Source organism: Heloderma suspectum, chromosome 7 (genome assembly GCF_057233095.1).
Source record: "Heloderma suspectum isolate Gila_16-S chromosome 7, 16-S_ref, whole genome shotgun sequence".
Lineage (NCBI taxonomy): Eukaryota > Metazoa > Chordata > Lepidosauria > Squamata > Helodermatidae > Heloderma > Heloderma suspectum.
Genome location: NC_139464.1, coordinates 70,706,575 through 70,726,904, shown reverse-complemented (window position 1 = coordinate 70,726,904; position 20,330 = coordinate 70,706,575). Strand labels below are relative to the sequence as shown.

Sequence of the window (20,330 nt, the reverse complement as noted above, 5' to 3'; positions counted from 1 at the left end):
GTGATTCCCTTCTTGTAGCACTTTCCTGTAACCCACAACTGAGCTGTGTTTACTCGCCGAGCATTAGGATTCTGGGTCTCGTTCTCCACAAGGCAATGTGAAATCCAGAAATACTTTGTACTTCTCAAAGTAAACAGGCCAGCGGGGATACCGGGGTTTTTCTACTCCCTTGGAGCGATGTGGATTTTTTTTTTTTTTTTTAATCTGCGGATGCAACCAGTTAAGCTTGCAATTGCAGATCTGCAGAGCCCGCATGGAGAAGCTGCAGACCGGACGGTTTTTTATTGTTGTTTGTAGTGATTTCTATTTCCTCGGAAGTAGCGAACGGTAATAGGGATTGCCTAGTAAGTGCATTTAAAACTGACTTCCGCGGGCTTAAAGGGAAAAAAGTTTACTTCATTCATTAGCATCAAACCACTTCCTTCGGAGCAAATCAGATGATCAGCAAACCGATCTGGGACCTTAAATGCAAAACACCTCTGAAAGGGGGTTCCCGTAACCTTGGGACGATGGTGGGTGAGCACCAACTAAGTCCTTACGCCCCCCCCACTCTTCCCCCTCCCTTTCCCAGCCGAAATGCAATCAAATACCTTTGGGAAACTACAACAGTTTGAATACCCGCCCCCACTCCAACTGCATTACCTTTGTTGAGCTATCGAGATTTCAAGTTTTCCTATCCCTAACGACCTTTCCCACTCCCGCCTGTACCAGTCTAGTTTTTGCTAAGTGTGCGGGTGTGTGTGTGTGGGATGGAGAGAGTGCACGATTTGAGAATGGAATGTTTAGGGTTTCAATGAATTGCACAGAAAGACGCCCCCCCCCCACATGTGTTTTCCCTCTTTCTTCTCTCCCAATCAGTGCTCAACATTGTTGCTGTTGTGACTCCTTTGGAAGGATATTATGTCAGCTACAGTGCAATTCTATACACATTTACTTAGAAGTAAGCCCCACTGAGTTCAATGGGACTTACTCCCAGTTAAGTTGTATATATGATTGCAGTCTTAGCTTTCTTTATAGCCCAAAGAGTTTCAGTCTAGAGAATTTTAAGGCTCTTTTAACAAACTGTATTTAATTAGTCTTACTGCATCCTGTAATCCAAATGAAATGTTCAATATTTGGAAGTGGATGTGGATTTTTTTCTTTTAGTGCATATGATTCACTGAATAAATATTTGAAATCTGAACACTTAATCATATCCATTTAAATGACTCTTTTATTTACTGTCAGAGAAACCATTGGGGGAAATAATTCCTCTTATATAATTTGAATCCTAGGCACCTTTTAAATTCTTCATTGTTTGTTTGTCTTGCCAAAACATGCTATAGACTAGAGTCCCACACACAATATATAACATTCCATTAAGATGGACAAATGGAAGTAGATTACTAACTACAGAACAAGGGAAAATTCTTCTTCTAAACTTTAAGAGAAGGGGGAAAAAAGCTGCTTGTAATTGATACTAACTTCGATATTTAAGTTCTTTAATGTTGGGGATTACATTTTATTTAATCTCTTATGTTATTACAAATGTAAATTAAATGACTAATTATCAGTTGATCATGAAAAGTCTTGAATGATTAGAATTACAAAAGTTATTGTTAAATATATTGGTTTGGAAAGAGTCAACACAAGTGTCAGAACATAGAAACTTTTTTGTCACACAGTTCCAGTGGCCATGAAGATTTTAGTTCTGCACACTATTAATAGTTTTTTCCCCTCATGCTTTTTATTTTATTGCACTATTAAATGTGATAACAATCAGTTTTGTTCATGTTAAGTGTTGTTGCTTGTATTTAGGATCTCTGTTGAGATTCTTGCCACAATAGCATGTTTTCCTGTGTTTAGGAACCAACGGGAGAGCCATCTCCTAAAAGACCAAGAGGAAGACCTAAAGGAAGCAAAAACAAGAGTCCTTCTAAAGCAGCTCAAAAGGTGAGATTACTCCATAGCAAAAGATTTACTTACATTACCATCCACTTATCAGCCAGTGTCCAAAGGATTTCCCTTATTTAACTTCTGAACTGCAGGACTTGTGGCATTTTACTAATATTTCATGCTGGAATATTGTAGGAGAAGCCTACATTTGAGGGGCAGCTTTTCCCCCCACCCCCTTTTTTATATATAATCCTTTGCTTAATTTCTTCTAAATTCAGGATTGTGCTCTAGAAAAAATATGTTTCTGGTATTGTGAATTTAGAACATTTTGAATGTCTAACAAGAATTCAAATTCTGCAAGCTTCTTAAAATCATATCCAAACTATCTGCTGGAGCTGAGTGTTTTGTTGAATATGTTGACGTCGCATTTATTTATTTATTTATTTATTTATTATTAACAGTGGGCATATTTATGAGTTGCTTCCCACTCCAGAAAGCAGTCTCAGGATGATCTAAACAAACAAATATAGAAATCCATAATTAATATAACAGAAAAAACCAAAATCAATATAAACCATAATCAATATAGTAATATAAATAAAAATAAACACCATAAAACAATCTCAAAACAATGCAATATGGAAAATGTTCATCCACAATACACAACCACCCCCACCTACTACAAACACCACAAAAGCAGCCCACAACAATTGGGCCACAACTAATGTGCAAATGCCTGGGAAAATAAGTATGTCTTCTAGTAATAAAATCAATAGTTATTGGTGGAGAACAGAATACTTCTGAATATGTATACCCAACAGAGTTGCATTCTAGGGTACTATACCAGCCTACCTTGTGTTGTTTAGCGGTTAGCTAAACACCACACACAAAGAGACAAGTTTTGGGGGAAAATGCCAGCTTTTGAACCATCATTTCATTCCGAATATTGGCAGGGGATAGAAACATTAATAGATTAGTTCAGTGAAGTAAATGTTGTTTGTCCCAGTTGAGTTAAAAAAACAACACCTTGCAGGTGGGTTGGGGGGCGGAGTACTTTGTTTTTATTTGAATGCACAAATGTGAGTTATAATACTATGCTAATAAGATTTTTTTTTTTACAAGGGTAATACTGGCGACCTTAAGAAACAGTTGTATGTAGCTTTGAAAATAACACAGGAGTCATGTTTCTGTAGACAAGTCACACAGCAGTTAGCACTACCACTCTTAATTTACAAATATGATGTTGAAAACAAAATCTTACCAAATCTGGAAATCAACCGTGGTGTTCTACTAACTCTGTTAATTGTCATAAGTTTTGTGGTGGAATGCCTATTAGATAGATGATGGTTGTAAACTCCTCTGGTTATATCTGGGTTTTTTTTAGTGTGTTTGTTTTGTGCCTATGGGTACTAGTCCTGTTATGTTTGATAGTTTTCGGTGTTATATATTACCATAGCAACTTATGATAAATAATATTTTATTTAGAGGCTGACTATGGGATTGTTTCTTTTTTATTTTAACTCTTTTGAATATCAGTACAGGAAACCTGCCCCTGCTCTCTTTACTTTTGCCCCCTCCCTCCTTTTTTGCAGCCAAAGTTTTTTTTAAAAAAGATGTCTTCAGTCAACAAACTGATAAATCTATTTCCCCCAAAAAGGTTATTGTCGAGTTGGAAAGTTGCAGAAAAGGGAAACAAAATGATCAAGGGTCTGTTGCAACTCCCCTACAAGGAAAGGTTACAACATTTGAGCCTTTTTAGCTTAGGAAAAAAGGCTAATAAGTGGGAGATGGGACATGAGAAGTATATACAACTATACAGTGTGTGGGGAAATTGGATAGGAGAAGTGTTTCTCCCCCTCTCTCTTAATATTAGAACCCAGGGTTATCTGATGAAGCTGTGTGATAGTGGGAGATTCAGGATAGAGAAAAGGAAGCACTTCTTCACACAACACATAGTTAAACTAGGGAATTCACCACAAGATGTAGTGATGGCCACCAACTTGGTAGCTTTAAATGTGGGTCAGACAAATTCATGGAGGATAAGGCTATCAATGGCTGCTAGTCATGATGGCTATATGGTACTTCTATTATCAGAGGCAGTATGCCACTCGAAGCCAGTTGTTGAGAACACGAGTGGGAGGGTCCTGTTGCATTTATGTCCTGCTGGTGGACTTCCATAGGCATCTGGCTGGCCACAGTGAGAACAGAATGCGGACCAGGCAAGCCCTTGGTCATTGTAATATTGTCTTATTTGCCACTTCCTCATGTAACTTTAAAGATATACATCTTTTAAAAAATGAAATAAAACCCAAGCTTAGTGTCATCATTTTGAACATGTAAGTGTTCAATCTAAAATAATTTTTATGGATAGTAGTAGTATACAATATACTGTATACTTTGTAGTATACAGTAAAATTTAAGTTTGCAGCAAGGGGCATTTAAGTATGTATACATTTAAACAAATGTAAACAAACAAACTTTCCGTGTGATCCTAACCATATTTACATGGATGTGTATGTGGAACTTGCAGGGTAAGTATTTCTAGGATATCAGGTCTAGGCAGAAATATTAATTCACCTATATTTCCAGGATCGGTTTTGGAATATGAAATTGATTTAGACAGAATTAGGAGATGGACCAGTTTAATTTTGAATTTTTTGAGTTCAGTGACATAGGTTTATGAAGGTATAGGTTGCATACTGTCGTTCATAATAAATTTGATCAAGGATCAGGTCCTTAATATTAAAATCATTGATGATTTTAAAGATATCAATCTGATTTGACTTCAGTTTCTGAGTCAAAAGCATGACCAAATTATTTCTAGCCTGCATAAAAGATAGACACAGCAGTCCTCTGGGAGCTCATTTTGTGTATGGCCCACTGAAATGAATTGGAGTTGTGCAAAATCACAAAAAAGGAAGGAAGCTGTGCTGTTGTTCAACTCCCATTCATTGAAATAGGTAATGGGTGAGACATTTCAAGTGGATCCTGTCCATGAATGTTTAGTAGATCTTCCCTAATAAAATCGTAGTAGATCTTTCATGGTTATTGAACTCACAATTAATAATCCCAGTTGGGAAGTTTCTCTTTATGTAGTTTCAGTGTTTGCCTTACAAGTTAGTTTGTCTTGCCCATTTTAATTTATTTTATTTAAAATGTTTAAATAAAAAGTCAAAATGTCTAGGATTACTTCAGATCAAATAACTGATCTGATTCTAGAGATCTGAGTGCAGTAGGATGTGTGCATGGTTCTGTTGCATGCAAAAGCTGCCTCATTCATTCCAATGGAGGGAACAGATCTGTCTAAACAGAAGAATATTTACATAGATTTACCTCCTGCAATGGATGAATGGGAAAGCTCCATATATGAACCACAGCATTGCGTTGTAACTTCTGCACCTGTAAAAATTACGGAATCTCTGGATTCGTGTTTAGGGTCAGGGTGCACCTTCAGGTGATGGTGCAACATGACATAACTTGCCAATGCTTTATAACAGTTTAAACTGTTGCTCTTTTTAAAACTTTACTTTTGGGGGATTTCAGCTCTTGAAAATGATCTGTACCTTTATGAGGCATACATATTAAATAATTAAAAACAAAGTACACATGCTTTATTTCCAACTTTCAAAGCAGTACTTGTTAATTGCTAAGACTATTTTAGCCATAAAGATGGTTCTGCATGCAGTGAAAAGTTACAGGAATTTCTGGTGAATGTGTGGCTTCTTTCTCAAAGTGAGTGAATTGAAATGTATTGTGCTGATACCATGGAAGATAAACATGGATCGCTAGAATTCACAAAGGAGACCCAAGAAGTCTCCTTATGATTAATTGATAAGGTGCTCCCTTGAAAACTCTTGCACATCATAATAGAAAAATGCACAACTGGCAAGGAATGTTAAAATATAAACACGAGGAGGTGACCCTGGCTTTGATATATTTCAGAGGCAAAGACCATTAAATCTGTTGGGATTGTCCTGTGATATTGATAATTGTGTATATTTAAATTTCTTGAGGCATAGTGATATTTTTTCTTAACTCACAGGATGTATGTTTGGACATGGAAAACTGGCCTGGGGGCATTAAAAAACAAATTGAGCTTGTTAGGAAATTAACAGTGTGAAACTTGACAATGCATACAAAATGTTGCAGGACCAAATGAGCAGCTTGTTTCATGTCTGCTGCATAAATTCCAAGGAGTAGGCCTGTAAAAACAGTCATATAAAACCCACAACTAAATCACTTCATAATCTGAAGGGATTTTAGAAACAACAATAATGTTTTGAGTCTTTTTTACATGGAGAAATCAAAGTCAGATATAACAAGCAAAAGACAGGCAAAAAAGAAATGTTTGCACTTGTATGTTTAGAGCTGTTCTTATTCAGAAGTTTATACCTCTGAAGAAAATCTGATGTTATTATTTGAAGATCTGTTCTTAAAATATTTGGAAATGGGAAACTTGTTTCATATAAAGAAACCCTGTTGGCAACTTTCTGCAGCAAGGCAGAAATTTCACAGTTCTTGTTCTGCCTGTAAGAATGTTGGTTGTTCATATTTTGGATTTGTGCTTGGTAAAAATACATCGATAATTGATTGTTTAGAATGAAGAAATACACTTGAGCTATGATTTGAAGCATGGTTGTTGGAAGTGAGGTCTGTTAAAATCAATTGGACTTTTCCTAACATATGTTGGAAGAGATGCCAAATCAAACAATTTAACTTGAAAATAAGTGGTTTATTAGGAAAACAATTAAGTAACAAACCTTAATTCTGCTTTGAGAATAGAGTTTCTGGTAATGTATATATCCAAAGGCTCTGTAATTTCTATATTATGTACTTTATTCATAATGGGCTGGTGGCTCTTTAAGATAAAACAATCTAGACTGTGTGTGAATATCTTGAAAATATTGTTGTCTTTTCCATTCTTCAGACAGTATCACCCACAGTAGCCACAATCAGACTCTGAGGAAGAAGCCTGATTTGCAAGTGTAGACCTCATCTGTATGTAGATCACCATTTATTTATACTTGGGGCGGGGAAAAGAAGCCAATCCCCGCCATTGTGGTCAAATATGCAAACATAGTGTGGCAGATTTTGCAGGGATTTTATCTGTCCCAGACCCTGCTATCCCTTTGTTTAAAACAGTGACATTTTTTTCAGTAGTGGAGCACATCCCAGAGCCGGTTCTGTTAACATGTTATATTTATTCCAAGAACTGCCAGTAATTTTCAGCTTGTTGTAGACTGCTGCTAGATTTCAGCTTGATGATCTAACAGATACTTTTTATAAAACAGATAACATTTGGCTTCTTGTGGGACGACAGACCCAACCAATACGTAAGCTTCAGTTTGTCCTTGTAATTGACTTTGGGCCAGCTGCGGTGATCATATTGGCAAGCAAACCATGTGGGACAGAGCAGATGACTGCAAAGTTTGGTGGATGGTGAAGCAAGTCGTGTGATTGCTTTGACACGTGCACAGTTTGTAGCTGCATTCACGTTGTGCTGCTGCAAAGCTATTGAATATTGAGTGAGGTGTGGTGCAGAAAATGCATGGCAAACTGGATATATGCTAAAGAAGCAAGTTGACTGTATGATCTGCATTCTCCATATGCCAGTTTGACTGTGGTGACAGGATTTTGATGGTGCAGTTTCTGTAGTGTCACCTATCCCCTTCCCTTTGAGGCTAGGATATTGGCAGATGAGTAAGACGGATATTTGACTATTATGGAGTGCAATCTAGTACATTCTGCATAGCATGATTCTGAAACTCAAGGCCTTATGCCTTGGAACTGATTTGCACAAAACATTTTCATGCAATGATCACATTGTCTGTAGAAAGTTTTCATGGATCTGAAATCATGGGTCCACAAACTCGCTTCCCACACTCTGTCCAATATAAGCGGACCTTACACAAGATTACACTCTCCTATCTGCACCGTTCAACTGTGGTTTATAGTTACTGTACTGTTAAAATGCAACTTTTAGTGCTCCTCCTGATTACATTTAAATGATGGCTGCCATTTTCCTTATATTAGAAATTTCACCTCAGAAGTTAATCAAGCTAGCTCTTTCTCTAAAACCTACGCTAATTATGAATCACTTGAAAGGATGTCAGTCAAAGCTTGTTGTCTACTTCCAAAAGAAAAACACCTTTAAACGGTGTATTTAATAAGCATTCTTTCCCTCGTTGCTTCCTGCTGTTTACAGGACAGTATGTTACATGTTGAGTAAAGTCATGCCTTATCATGTTGAGTCACATGCTGTGATGTAACAACCAGAAACAACTCATGTTATTTTTGATCAGGGTGTCAGTGGAATTAGGTAACAGATTGAATTGGTTAAGCAAGTATAGACCGCCACAGTACTTGGTTATGACTTGTGACTCCATTCATGGAGAGGACAGATTTGAAGGGGACCCAGATCCTAGGATCTGGAGAATGATTCATGGGGTGGTGGTGGTATCAGTATAGAAGCCTAATGCTAGTACACTTGTACATGGAGCCAGTGGTACTTGTTATAACATCCAAAGTGAAATGGCTCTATTTGGCTGATGGAATTTTTTTCAGTAATGCTTTAAGGTTCTTTGAGTACCTAAACTTTTGCTAGGAGGGTTCCATCTCTCCTTTTTCACTAACTACTATAAGCTAGTTCAGTCTGAAGCTGGATTCTAAATAAGAGGTGGCAGAACCCCCCCCCCCCCCCCGGGTTTAAAGTTCTGTAGTTTATGGCTGAGCAATAGCAGGGGGAAAATCTAGTATGCCAGCAGTGGGCGTGTAGCTAAGTAGGCTTAGTAGGGGCTTTTCCTTTAGAAATGTTGAGCAGGAGAAAGTTTTGAGAGCTGAGCAGGACCTAGCCCCCTTAGCCTTCTTAGTGGCTTCACCTATGCTGTCCTTAACCTCAGCATCCTCATATTACTGCTGTGTAAGGTTTCCTTTTCTATTAGAAAAAAAAAAAGAAACATGGGAAACCTCAGACCTCTTGCAACCCACAGCTGCCTTAGAAGACGACTCCTCAGTTTCTTTGAGAGAACTGCCTGTTCGGTCTGGAACTGTCCCTCAGTCTAGACTCAACACAGACACAAAATAAGTGTCTAAAATAAATTTTGATTACCTTCTTTTTCTTTAGGAAAGAAAGCTGAAATGGTTTTTATGTTTACCTCATTCTTGTGTAAAATAAAATTACACGAGAGGAGCCTTGGATGTACTGCAGTTAAGTAATTGGTGGTTTCCAATAGTTTTAGTCTTTAAGAAGCAGTGATGTTTCCCCCCTCAACCAAAATTATATATATTTTGAAAAAAAAAGAATTCCAGATGGTAAATGAACTTTCTTTCATAGATATCTTGTTTTTACTGTCATTTATAATTGTGATTGTTTCCCCACATATTTCCAAATAATGTTTACTTGGAAGTAAGTCTCAGTTTAATTTACACTCCAGCAAATATGCATTGGGACTGCAATCCTATCTACGCTAACTTTGGAGTAAGCCCCATTGAACTCAGTGGACATCAATAGAATTGGGTCACTTGCCTTTCAGAGTAGAGATACCATTACTATGCTGTGAAACCTTTTGGTTTATTTATTGCATCTTTCCATATCAAAACACTGAGAACTGGAACGTACCATTGTTTTTGTCATCCCTCTGAGAAACAGCTGATATGAAATGTGCACCTCATGGTAAAGAGTGTGTTTCACCGAGACCCTTATTAATTAGGAAACCTGCTGTTAGGATTATCTTTGCATCAAACCAAACCTACGGAGATCCATTTTCCTCCTTCTGCCCTTTAAAATCATGGGCAAAAATATATTTTATTAAATTATTAGCAGGTGGTAAAGTTGCTTTTGGGGAAGCATGGAATCTTTTTGAGCTTTTTGGAGGGCTGTTGAGGGGGAGGGGGACATTATCCTTCTCAGGAAGTGTCCTTATGTGTTATTTCTTCGTCTCTGTCTCTGTCTCTCTGTCTTGCTCTCTTTTTAAGAATCCCATTGTATGATCCTTTAGATAGTAAATAATATAAATGGAGACCTTTGCAGTAGAGACATGGATGGAGCAGAGGCAGTATGCAGATTCTTTCCTTTGCTGTCCTTCCCCTCCCCGTCATTCCTCACCTTCTGCTCTTTGCTCCCTGCTTCTTGCTTTTCCTCTGCCCCAGTGATGTTCTAAAAGAGTATCTCAAAAAGCACTCCTCAGTTCAGAGTTGTTGTGAACCAACAAAATAAATCACAGTGCAATGCAGTTGTTAAGAGCATGGTTTTTGAGGTAAAAGCATAGCTTAGTCATGGACTCAGTCTGTGCCCTTGGTCAAATGACTGACTCTTCGCCTCAGCCCTCCCACATCAGTAGTATTATATAGTGCTGCGCTGAAAACGTCTCCCACATATTTTTTTTTCAACCATTCTCATTCAGTTTTGATGGAAAAGAAATTGCTTTTGAAAAGAAATTCACATAAGAAGTTTTAGAGAAATTCTCATGGGTTTGGTTCAGGGTTCTTGTGAGGTGGCTGAGGAGTGTGCACAAGTGTTTTGTCTTTCACTGTACAATCATCTGTCTGGCAGCCTGTAGCCTCCTTGGCTTTCTGCACTTCCCGCCCAGGGGAAGTCATCATGACATAATTCCTCCCCTAGGGCTATTTAAGATCAGGAAGTGCAGGCACCCTGGGAGACTAGAGCAATGGAGAGATGTGTAATAGAAAGAAAAACACAGGCAATACCCTTGGCCACCTCATGATGATTAGATAAGGTCAAAAACAACACCAAAACAAATTAAAAATAAACTGTAAATTACCCTGAGAATGAGGCAGAAAAATGGAACCCTCTTTCACGTGGGAAGAAAACTTTCAGGAAATTGGAGGTCAGTTTTTGGCACAGCATGAACTCCAGCATCTCCCTGGAGCTGGATGCAACACTGTTCCCCTCCCCCGCCCCCGCTACAGGGGTTTCAGGGAAGGAGCGGTGTTACCAGCACCTGCATTAGAGGCAAGATGTATCCACAATTACCCCTCAGAAATTTAACATTTGGAAGACCCTGGGGAAGGTGCTGAACCATGAAGAATGACAAGTAGAGCTGAGCCAAAATTTCTCAGAAAAGTCCTGAGATTTTTGTTACCCCCCTAGAAATAAAAGGCCACATAGCAGAATTTTCTCCAAATTTTCTTCATTATTTTTTTGTGGTGGTTGTATTCCCCCGCCCTTGCTCCCCATGCCCTGGAATAATTCTAGGTGTGGGGTATATGGAGGATGCAAAATGGGGGCTGCCAACTCAATTGATGCTGTTGCCACTTGTGCAAAAAAGGTGCAGTGCAAAAAACCAAACAACCATTGCGAAAAAAGAAAGGTGTATTAACAATCCTTGCCAATGGTGAGCCCTACCTTTCAGAAATTGTTAGAGAATTTCTCCTCCTCCTGGAGAAATGCAGTGAAATTGTCCCCTCAATTTCTCTTTCTACAAATAGAGTGGATAATTTTGAGAGGCCATTTATATACAGCTCTAGTATTATAAGAATAATACTGGCCTCCCTTACGGGGCTCTTATAAGGATTACTGGGAAGATGTAGGTAAAGTTCTTTGAACAGACAAGAAAAATGGTATATCCATATAAACGTCTTAAGACACATGAAAATGTAATCCATGTGTTTGTTTCAGATGAGTAATCTCTAAAATTACATTTTTGTGCATCTTAAGACACAGGTGTGGCTTTTGGGAGAACACCTGCACTGTTGTTGATTTAGAATCAGATACACTTGGCACATCCAGTCACTGCTCTGAGATGAGGTCATGACAACCTAGTTTCCCATTCATGGGCACCAGCAGAAGGTCAGTTGGCTGCATTGTCTACAGAAGCCAAAATAATTTGCTCCCATCTTTTAACTTTAGCTTTTGTTATGGTATCTGCCATAATGGAAGTGCAGTGTAGTACAAGTTGACTCCACATAGCATTCCTTATCTCACAAAGGGAAAGTGAGTAGGTGACTTTAGAAGCAAAGTCTCAGCCTGGGGTTTCTTGGGCATCCATCTTTGCCTGACCTTCCTTTTGTAATTTTTAGCTTGTTTTTTTAGAATACAAAACCAGGTTTTGTAATTAATTGGGGATTAAGTCACAATGTCTCCCTAGCTGACAAGGGCAGGTAGTTTGATTGCTTTGTTGGTGCGAAGTTCTAGCTCTTCCAGGAACTTGCCTGTAAGGCTACAAAAACCTGTAATCCAGAAGACTGCAAAAGGGCTGGCCCAACTGTGTAAGCAACCTAGTCTTAAGTGACAATATTTTTATGGGGCACCAGTGAAGCTGTGTGTGATCTGAGAGGAGCTCCCCAAAATCTCTTAAAATGGTGCAGAGGATGCCAGACTGCAGCTCTTGGACTGGCCAATGCAATGGCTGGTCAAGTTGGCTCTGCAGACAGATGCACCTAAGCCTTGAGATGGATGGATGAATTAGTCTGTTTCTGGTCCATGTCATTTTTGCATGTGTTCATCCATAAGTACATTCTGTCCCATTTCTGCAGTCATATGGGTGTTTAAAAAAAATTCAGCACAAAGGTATTTTTATTTATTTATTTATTTATTTATTGCCCATCTGGCTGGTCACCCAGCCACTCTGGGCAATGTACAACATTAAAAAACAGTTCAGAACAGTTCAAAAGTACATATTTAAATATATTTTCTAAGTATATTTTCTCCCAAAATAAGTATTTTAAAACACATCTTGATACCTTTTGAGCCAAGAACGATGTCAAAACTTTTGGAAAGTGTGAAAGCCAGTGGATAATTAACTATACATTAGTCTGGAAGGTGCCCAGCAGGTCAAATCATATTGGGATTTGCAAAGATTGAATTCCTAAAGCATCCCTACTGAAGCTACCCTCCTTCCTTCAAATTGCTCATGTATCAAGCGAATAATTAAGATTGTAAAGCTATTCCAGGATTGCATTGAAATCGGGGAATAACGTCAGCTCAGTTTTTAGTGTGAATGCAGGTTCAGTCATGATAACTATATACCTCGGATGTATCTCAGAGTTCCTTGTACGTATGTTATTATGTTAAACGGAGTGGTCAAGGTTATATAGATTTCTGCTAGGAATTGAGAGGTATAATCAAGAGTGTTTGCAAGATCAATCTTCTGTGCAACCCATTTGCTTCAGATAACCAGAGATCATTTGCCTGAGCAAATGGGTGAGGCTAGAGGATGGGGTATGAAGTTTAAGTTAAAGCTACCATGGGGTTATATACAATGTTTTATAGAGGAAAAATTACAAGAGTGGTGTTCCACTAGAAGTTTCCACAACTACTATCAGAACTAGCACAAGCAACACCTAAACTAATGAAAGTGTAATGAGTTGTGCAACAGCTTGGCAGAATCAAAGTACTGGATTGGGTGTGACACTTGAGCAAAGATAAACATGGCTTTCTGGAAGCCATAGAAGCTTTGCCCTAGTGGAATGACACCATTGGATACAACCCATGGTGTGCTGGCTGCAGTATTTGAGGCATTCCATTGGAATGCTGGCTATAATTCAAGCATAGATACGTTTCCTTATGTAGGCAGCCCGAGCTGTTTTAATGTGTTATCCAAGGAAGTTTCATCTTACACTATACACTGGTATTAATGATTAAAGAGGAAGTTGCCTTTTTAACAAGTTTGAAGTGATAATTTTGCCCTTCAATAGTGTGAATTTTATATTTTCACACATTTCTTCTTTGTGATGTGATGAAGATATTTGGCTACATTTATAGCTTCAAGGGGTAGTAGAAACCGACTGCAGTATTTTCCCAGCTTTTAGTGGAATTCCCTTTACATGGCATAGCCATGTACAAAGATTTGCCAATAAGTAACTGATACGTTAAGATGATAGATTCCCAAAGGAAAAACGAAAACACATGCACACACTATTAATTACAGAGTATAGGCACTACTGGGATTATATGGGATTTCTCAAAGCCTAAAATTGTGAGATGTATGATAAAACTGTGTTAATCACAGCTGTAAAGGGAGTAAAAGGAAATGTCTAAATCTCCCAGTTGTGGAGAAAATCTTGAAAATGTAACTGCAGAATGCTTCAAAAAGGCTCAGAAGCCAAAAGAGAAACAACATTAAAACAAATGCATTGTTTTGCCTTAGAAAATCTAAGTGCAAGGTTTTTTATCCTGTCAGTTTTGATTTTGAATTTTGGACATTCTGGTTTATTAAAGTTTTATGAATCTTTTGCTACATAGATGCAAGTTTATAGAACAGACGTGAGCAACACATAGCCCATGGACCACATGTGGTCCCTGCCACCCCCGTCACGACACCCGCTGCCCCCCTTTTGCCTTCACAAATTAAAAAAAAAAAACTGGGGAAAATTGCGTCCATAGCAGCTATGGAACACCCAAATGGCCAAATTTAGCTTGTTTGCAAGCTCGGCTTGGCTCTCTGGGTACTCCATATCTGCTACGGAGCACCAAAAGAGTAAAATTTAGCTTGCAAGCAAACTAAATTTAACCATTGTAGCACTCTGTAGCGCTACGGAATGGGTTGCCACCAAAATTTGGTGGCAAACCTGCAATTTCAGCTTTTTTTTTTCAGGCACCCCACAGACTGTGGTGTGTGTGTGTGTGTGTGTGTGAGAGAGAGAGAGAGAGAGAATGGATCCTGGACCTCCAGAGGTTGCCCTGCACTGTTATCTTGAGCAGTAATGATGAAAAGCATGAGCTTGATATCCCAGTTGAAATCTTTTCTCATCAAATGCAGTTATACAAGCCACTATTTTTCAGCCTACCCTCTTCATTATCTCTGTATGAGGATAATAGTACTGGCTTACCTAACAGGACTGTTGTAAGCCTTATTAAGAGAACGTAGGGAAAGTGCTATATAAATATTAAGGACTGCAATCCTGTGCACACTAATTGGGAGTGACAACCATCGAAGTCAGTGAGACTTGCTGCTGAATAACCATACAAAGGGTTGGACTGTAGGTGTTAGCCATTATTATTATTATTATTATTATTATTATTATTATTATATTTTATAACTAATTTTTATCCAGTTATGAGAATGATTTATGAACATAACTACAAATGGAGCTGTGAAGACACGGGGCAAATGCAGTGTTTGCTTACACACAAGATTGCACCTTTTTATTCAAGAATTAGTCCAAAATAACTAACATGCTTTTATACTCTCAATCTCTGATGTGAATTAGAAACAGCACTCAACACAACAACATCTATTGAAAGGGTGAGAAGAATGGGATGACTTAAATTAATTAATAAGCATGAAATGATTTTGAATGCATACCCCAAATTCACTGAGCAGTCAGCATCTGAGTTGGGGATAGATTCTATGTTTCTGGGTTTTCCTACAGTCCCCCAGGCTCCAGACCTTTTGTGTTAGCTGCCATTACTAACATTTTGAGTTTGTTTTGGCCCACAAAACAAAGGCAAGTTCTCTAAACAGATATGTCCAAAGGATAGTCTTTGTCAAGTATGTTGATTTGCTTTCCATACATTCTTATCAGTAGTCTAGACACATGAAGAACACAGTGAATAGTCTATCATTTTTAAAAAAGCCGTTTCCTTCCTTAAACAAAGAGGTTCTCAGTCTATTTTATGAAAGGATGCGAGCAGCATTTCTCCATAAGGGAGAAAGAGAGAGAGAGAGAGAGGAATATAGATAACAAAGTGATTTTTCTTGGTGTCTCTCATCTAATCAACAGATAAATAAATTGAACACTGTTTCAGGAAGTATGCACTACTTACCAAAAACACCAGAATAGTCTAATAAAGGAATATAATATAATTACAAATACTTTGGAATTATAGCATGTATCTGTGTTTTTACAGAAAGCAGAAGCCACTGGAGAAAAACGACCAAGAGGCCGGCCCAGGAAATGGGTAAGTATTGCATTTTAAACCATTTTTTTCCCCCAACCCCATCCCCACCATTCAAACCATAGCATATTAACTTTAAAGAACACAGTTATTTCATTTTCATTTGTTTTAATGAATTGCTGTTCTTGATTTAATTTGTCTTCTAGTGAATCCAGGCCTCATATTAGTAGTGGTAATGGTTGGGGCGGGGGTGGGAGGAACGGAACACTGAGAATGCTGCTGCCAGCAAAGTTTGAAAGGGAGAGGAAAGGTTTAGCTACACAGAAAAGGATGGCACTTGCTCCCGTTACTTGTCTGTCCGAGTGATTTCCCCGCACACACACCCATGGGCCAAGCTGTGTGCATGTGCTTTCTTTATCTTTGTAGGATGTATGTTTTCCCTCATGCTGGTCAAAGACAAAGATTTTGTGCCTGACAAGCCGCTGATACTATTCCTCTTCATTCTTGTTGCTGTCACTTGTTCTCTCTGGCTATTGTCACCACCACTGTTTGTTTGTTTGTTTGTTTGTTTGTTTATTATATTTATATCCCGCCTTTTTTCCTCTTTAAGGAACCCAAGGCGGTGTACATAATCCTTCTCTCCATTTTATCCTCACAACAACAACCCTGTGAGGTAGGTTGGGCTGAGAGGCAGTGACTGGCCCAAAGTCACGCAATGAGCTTCCATGGCTGAGTGGGGACTAGAACCCAGATCTCCCGACTCCCAGTCCAACACTCTAGCCACTACACCACACTGGCTCTCACTGTTCTTCCTTGTCCTTGAAGTATTCTGGACAGTACTCGTGTTCTCTGCTCCCTGCCTATGGCAGTTGTGATGGAGGGAAAAGACATGAGCCCCATGCCAGCTCTGCAGTGAAGCAGAGGAACAGTAGCAACACATGGCACTGAGGCAACACTTTCTGGATTGTGTGTGTGTGTGTGTGTGTGTGTGTAGTGGGCTGCTGCAGCCCACAAGAACTCGATAGTCTTGTAGACCCCTTCCAACCCTACTATTCTATGATTCTGTGAAGAACTTGCAGCAGCCCTGAGTAAAGCCATTAAGAGTTAAGGCACATGAGGAGTTATCACAGCTTCCTACCTTTAGACTCTGACAGTTTGCTCAAAGACACTTTACTACTGTTTGTTGAGAGGGAATACTCGTGTGAGTCTTATCTGCATGAATGAACCTCGACTCTTCCTTTAAACAACAACAAAAAAGAGGTGAAAAACACAAGGGTTACACTGAGATAGTTCATTGGGTGATTCAGTTACAAAGGTTAAAGGGGGATGGTTATCAGGCATCAGAAAGTGATTATGAAAGAGGATAAAATTCAGACATTGTGTATGCAAAGATAAGGTTGATAAACAAAACTCCTTTGTCTGTTTCGTAGTCTCTAGGAAACACCCCACCCCAAAGTTCCGGAAACTTCTATCAAACACCTCAGGGATTTGTATTATTTATCCTATCTGAGCCACCTCACAGAACTTGCTTGGGCCCAACTGAAGTTAATTTGCACCTGCCGGCCACTTTGCCAGTCCAAGCCAGTGTCTGAGATTAGGCTGACACCTCCCATGACTACCACCCTGACCGACAAAGAAATCACCACCCATCTCTTAAAGTCGGGATGGTGTGGTGTACACACAGAACAAACTGAAGGAATATGTAGAAATGTACACGTTCTCTCACATATATGCATGGGACAAGACTTAGTCATACACTCCATTCCTGCTTCCCTGACCTATTAGATTGCTCAGGCTGCAGCTCTGTCGCTGCTTGACTCCAGAGCATGTTTGGGATCTAGGATATTGGCAGAACAGGCAATGGCCAGCGGGCATGTAGGTTCCTCTGGAATTGGCATGCGCTATATTCACAGGCTGGATTTCCTTTAAACACCTGTTTGGAGGAGAAGGTTTGGTTTGAAAATGAGAGAGAAAAGAGTGTGACTTGCCTTTTCATTGCAGCTCCAAGCTGCAGTGGCAGGAAGGAGAAGTGAGGTGGCACTGAGACCTGAGCCACCCTGAGACCAGCTTCCCCCATTTTTTGCAAGTATAAAAATAATTTAAGGCTGTTTATGTTAAGGTGGTAACAGAGGAGCCTAGTGGCTCCAATGTTAGTGGGGCAGTGAATCCGTTCCAGGTTTCAGTCAGAACTCTAAAGGAGCTATCCAAAGTGCTGGATAGCTCCTTTAGCGTTCTGACTGAAACCCAGAATGTAGAGGCTGCAATCAGCCTTAAGCTGCTTCCCAGTGTGGGGGCCCAGCGGATGCTCGTTTTTCCCAACCTTTGATGCTGGGTCTGGTTTTAAGAGGTCCTTTAACTGTGCATTGTAGCCTTAGAGGAAGATATGTGTTCTCTGGAGAGAAAAAAGGGTAATGTATAGTACTTATCGTTGCTCTGTTTTAGTTTGTACTGAGAAGACTGTGTTGCAAAGAGCAGTACAAAAATAATAATTAAATCATCCTTTGAATGAAGAAATCAACTGTCAGTGCAAGCGTCTATTGTATCTTGTAAGTCTTCATTGTTATAAAGCTGATGTTTTCAGTGTCATACACATCCTTGAAACTAAGGTTTGATTCACACAGTCAGTTTTCTCTACACGTGGGCAGACACGCTCCTCCTCAGCCATGCATGTACATGTAATTGTGTGGAGAAATGCTAGTTTGAAGTAGCCTAAGCACACGTACAGCTAAACTGTTCTAATGATTACAGCACCTGTAATCATGGAAATGATTCTCCACATACTGCCCAGTTTACGCAAATGTTTCCCCACTCGACTATGGTACCATAGCTATTTGTGTGGGAATCTCTGTGAACTAGCCATTTGAAATGATTAAAAGTGTTACAGTTATTTTTCTTGTCACAAATATAAGTAGCTCCTTCTTTTACAGTTCCTACTCTTGAAAGTTAATGGGTGTTTGTTGTAGTTTAGAAATAGAAAATAGTCGATAAGGATAAGATAATATTATGTGTATTAGTTATTTATAAGTAATATTTTGCCTTTCCAGACTTCTTTTCTGGCTCGAGTTAAATTTAGGAGGCTATCAGAGAGTATGGTGAGATGAAAACACATGCGGTATTTTAACCTGAATATATATTTATTTCATGAGTATGAATTAGTGCTGTTAAAAATCACTTTGATCTAGTAATTTTTTATGGATGTGGGAGCTCTGAAGAAAAGGGGTGCATGCCCATACCTGCAAAAGATGTGCACATCAAACTCCATTGAAGTCAATGGATGATGACAGAAGTCCGTATAATATATGTTGGAGCATATGCAGAGCTCAGTTTTGAAGGCCACATATAAGGAGATCTAAAAATCAAAGAAGGATGTTATCCAAAGCTATATGTCCCACTGTATTTTAAGAGGCAATCTCAGTTTGCTCCATACCTGTTTGACACACAAGTTTCATTTAAAGTTTTAAAATTATATTGGACTTATTTCCATTTTTAATCCAATAGACTTACAGTTAGCATTACTCTAAACCATTCTGTTATTAGCAATAGGGGTTGTAGAGATTTTTAAGGATTGTTGGGGTGGGTAGAAAGTGCAAAATTACTTGTGGCAGGTTTTTTTTTTTATAAGTCTGCAACCCTTTTTTGTGAGTCTAGGATTCTGTGTCATATGTTGTTTATCAAACTGTAAAGTATTATTTCTGCTGCTTCCTTCAATATGTACATGCAGAGATGTATTAGCTAACAGACCTCTGCAGAATTTGTGGTAGCCAAGTATTTCTGCCAGTTCAAATTAAATATGCTACATCTGGCGATTCACATTTTTTGAAAGTGTAACTAAGTCTATTGGACCGGTGTGTTTGTTACCTTGGTATAATTATAATAAATAATAGCAATATGCAAACTTTATTTTCATAGAAGTGTATTGTAAACTGTGTAATCTTTTCAATAAAATAACAGGTCTCAGGAAAAGAATATTGTGAAAGTATGGTTCTTCAGGCTTTCTTGTTCTATGCTGACCTAAGGAAGCCACATAAACATAGAGCAAAATGTTAGAGCATTCATTGCTCAGGAAGACCCAGATATTAGCCAACATGTAAGACTATCAGGAGCACAAACAGTATCACTCATAATTAGGAGGTCTAATCCTTCCTTAGCCCCAAACCTTGCAGAACAAGTAGATTTTGCTAGATTTCTTTCTAAAATCTAGGAGGGAAGCATGCAAATGCATGTCAACTTCTAGGAGGTTTTCTCTGAACTCAGGGCTATTAGTAGAAAGGACCTTCTGCATGCTTTGACTGTTTTCACTTCCCACAAGGAGGAAGCATGGAGCAAGGGCTAATCAAAAGATCTCAATTTACATGGGGGCTCATATAGGGAGCGATAGTCTCTGTGATTTGCAGCATAGAAACAAAAATATTGGGGCAGAGAGTGAAGGAACTTGGGCTTTTTGCTCAAGGTTAAATATATTTTCTGAATCCATTAACCAAATTCTTATGCCGTTATATGCTCCAAAGATGCTCTCCCAAAAAAGACAGACAACATTTATTGCCAGTGCTCATTTTCTTAGTATCTTTTAATTTTCACAACCTGAATGACAGCCACATGAGCTAGAATAGAGTATCAGAGTGCCAGATGGCTGTAAAAAGACAATTTCCTCTGGGTC

The 20,330-nt window shown here is 38.8% G+C and overlaps 1 protein-coding gene across 2 annotated transcripts in view; it reads left to right on the top strand.

Moving 5' to 3' along the window:
- The window catches only part of HMGA2 (high mobility group AT-hook 2), a 174,087-nt gene that overhangs the window by 1,578 nt on the left and 152,179 nt on the right, over nucleotides 1–20,330 (top strand). For both annotated transcript variants that reach the window (XM_084811808.1, XM_084811807.1), the window contains exons 2-3: nucleotides 1,846–1,932; nucleotides 15,686–15,736. In XM_084811808.1, coding sequence (XP_084667934.1) covers nucleotides 1,846–1,932; nucleotides 15,686–15,736 — 138 coding nt within the window. The remainder of the gene's footprint in view (nucleotides 1–1,845; nucleotides 1,933–15,685; nucleotides 15,737–20,330) is intronic.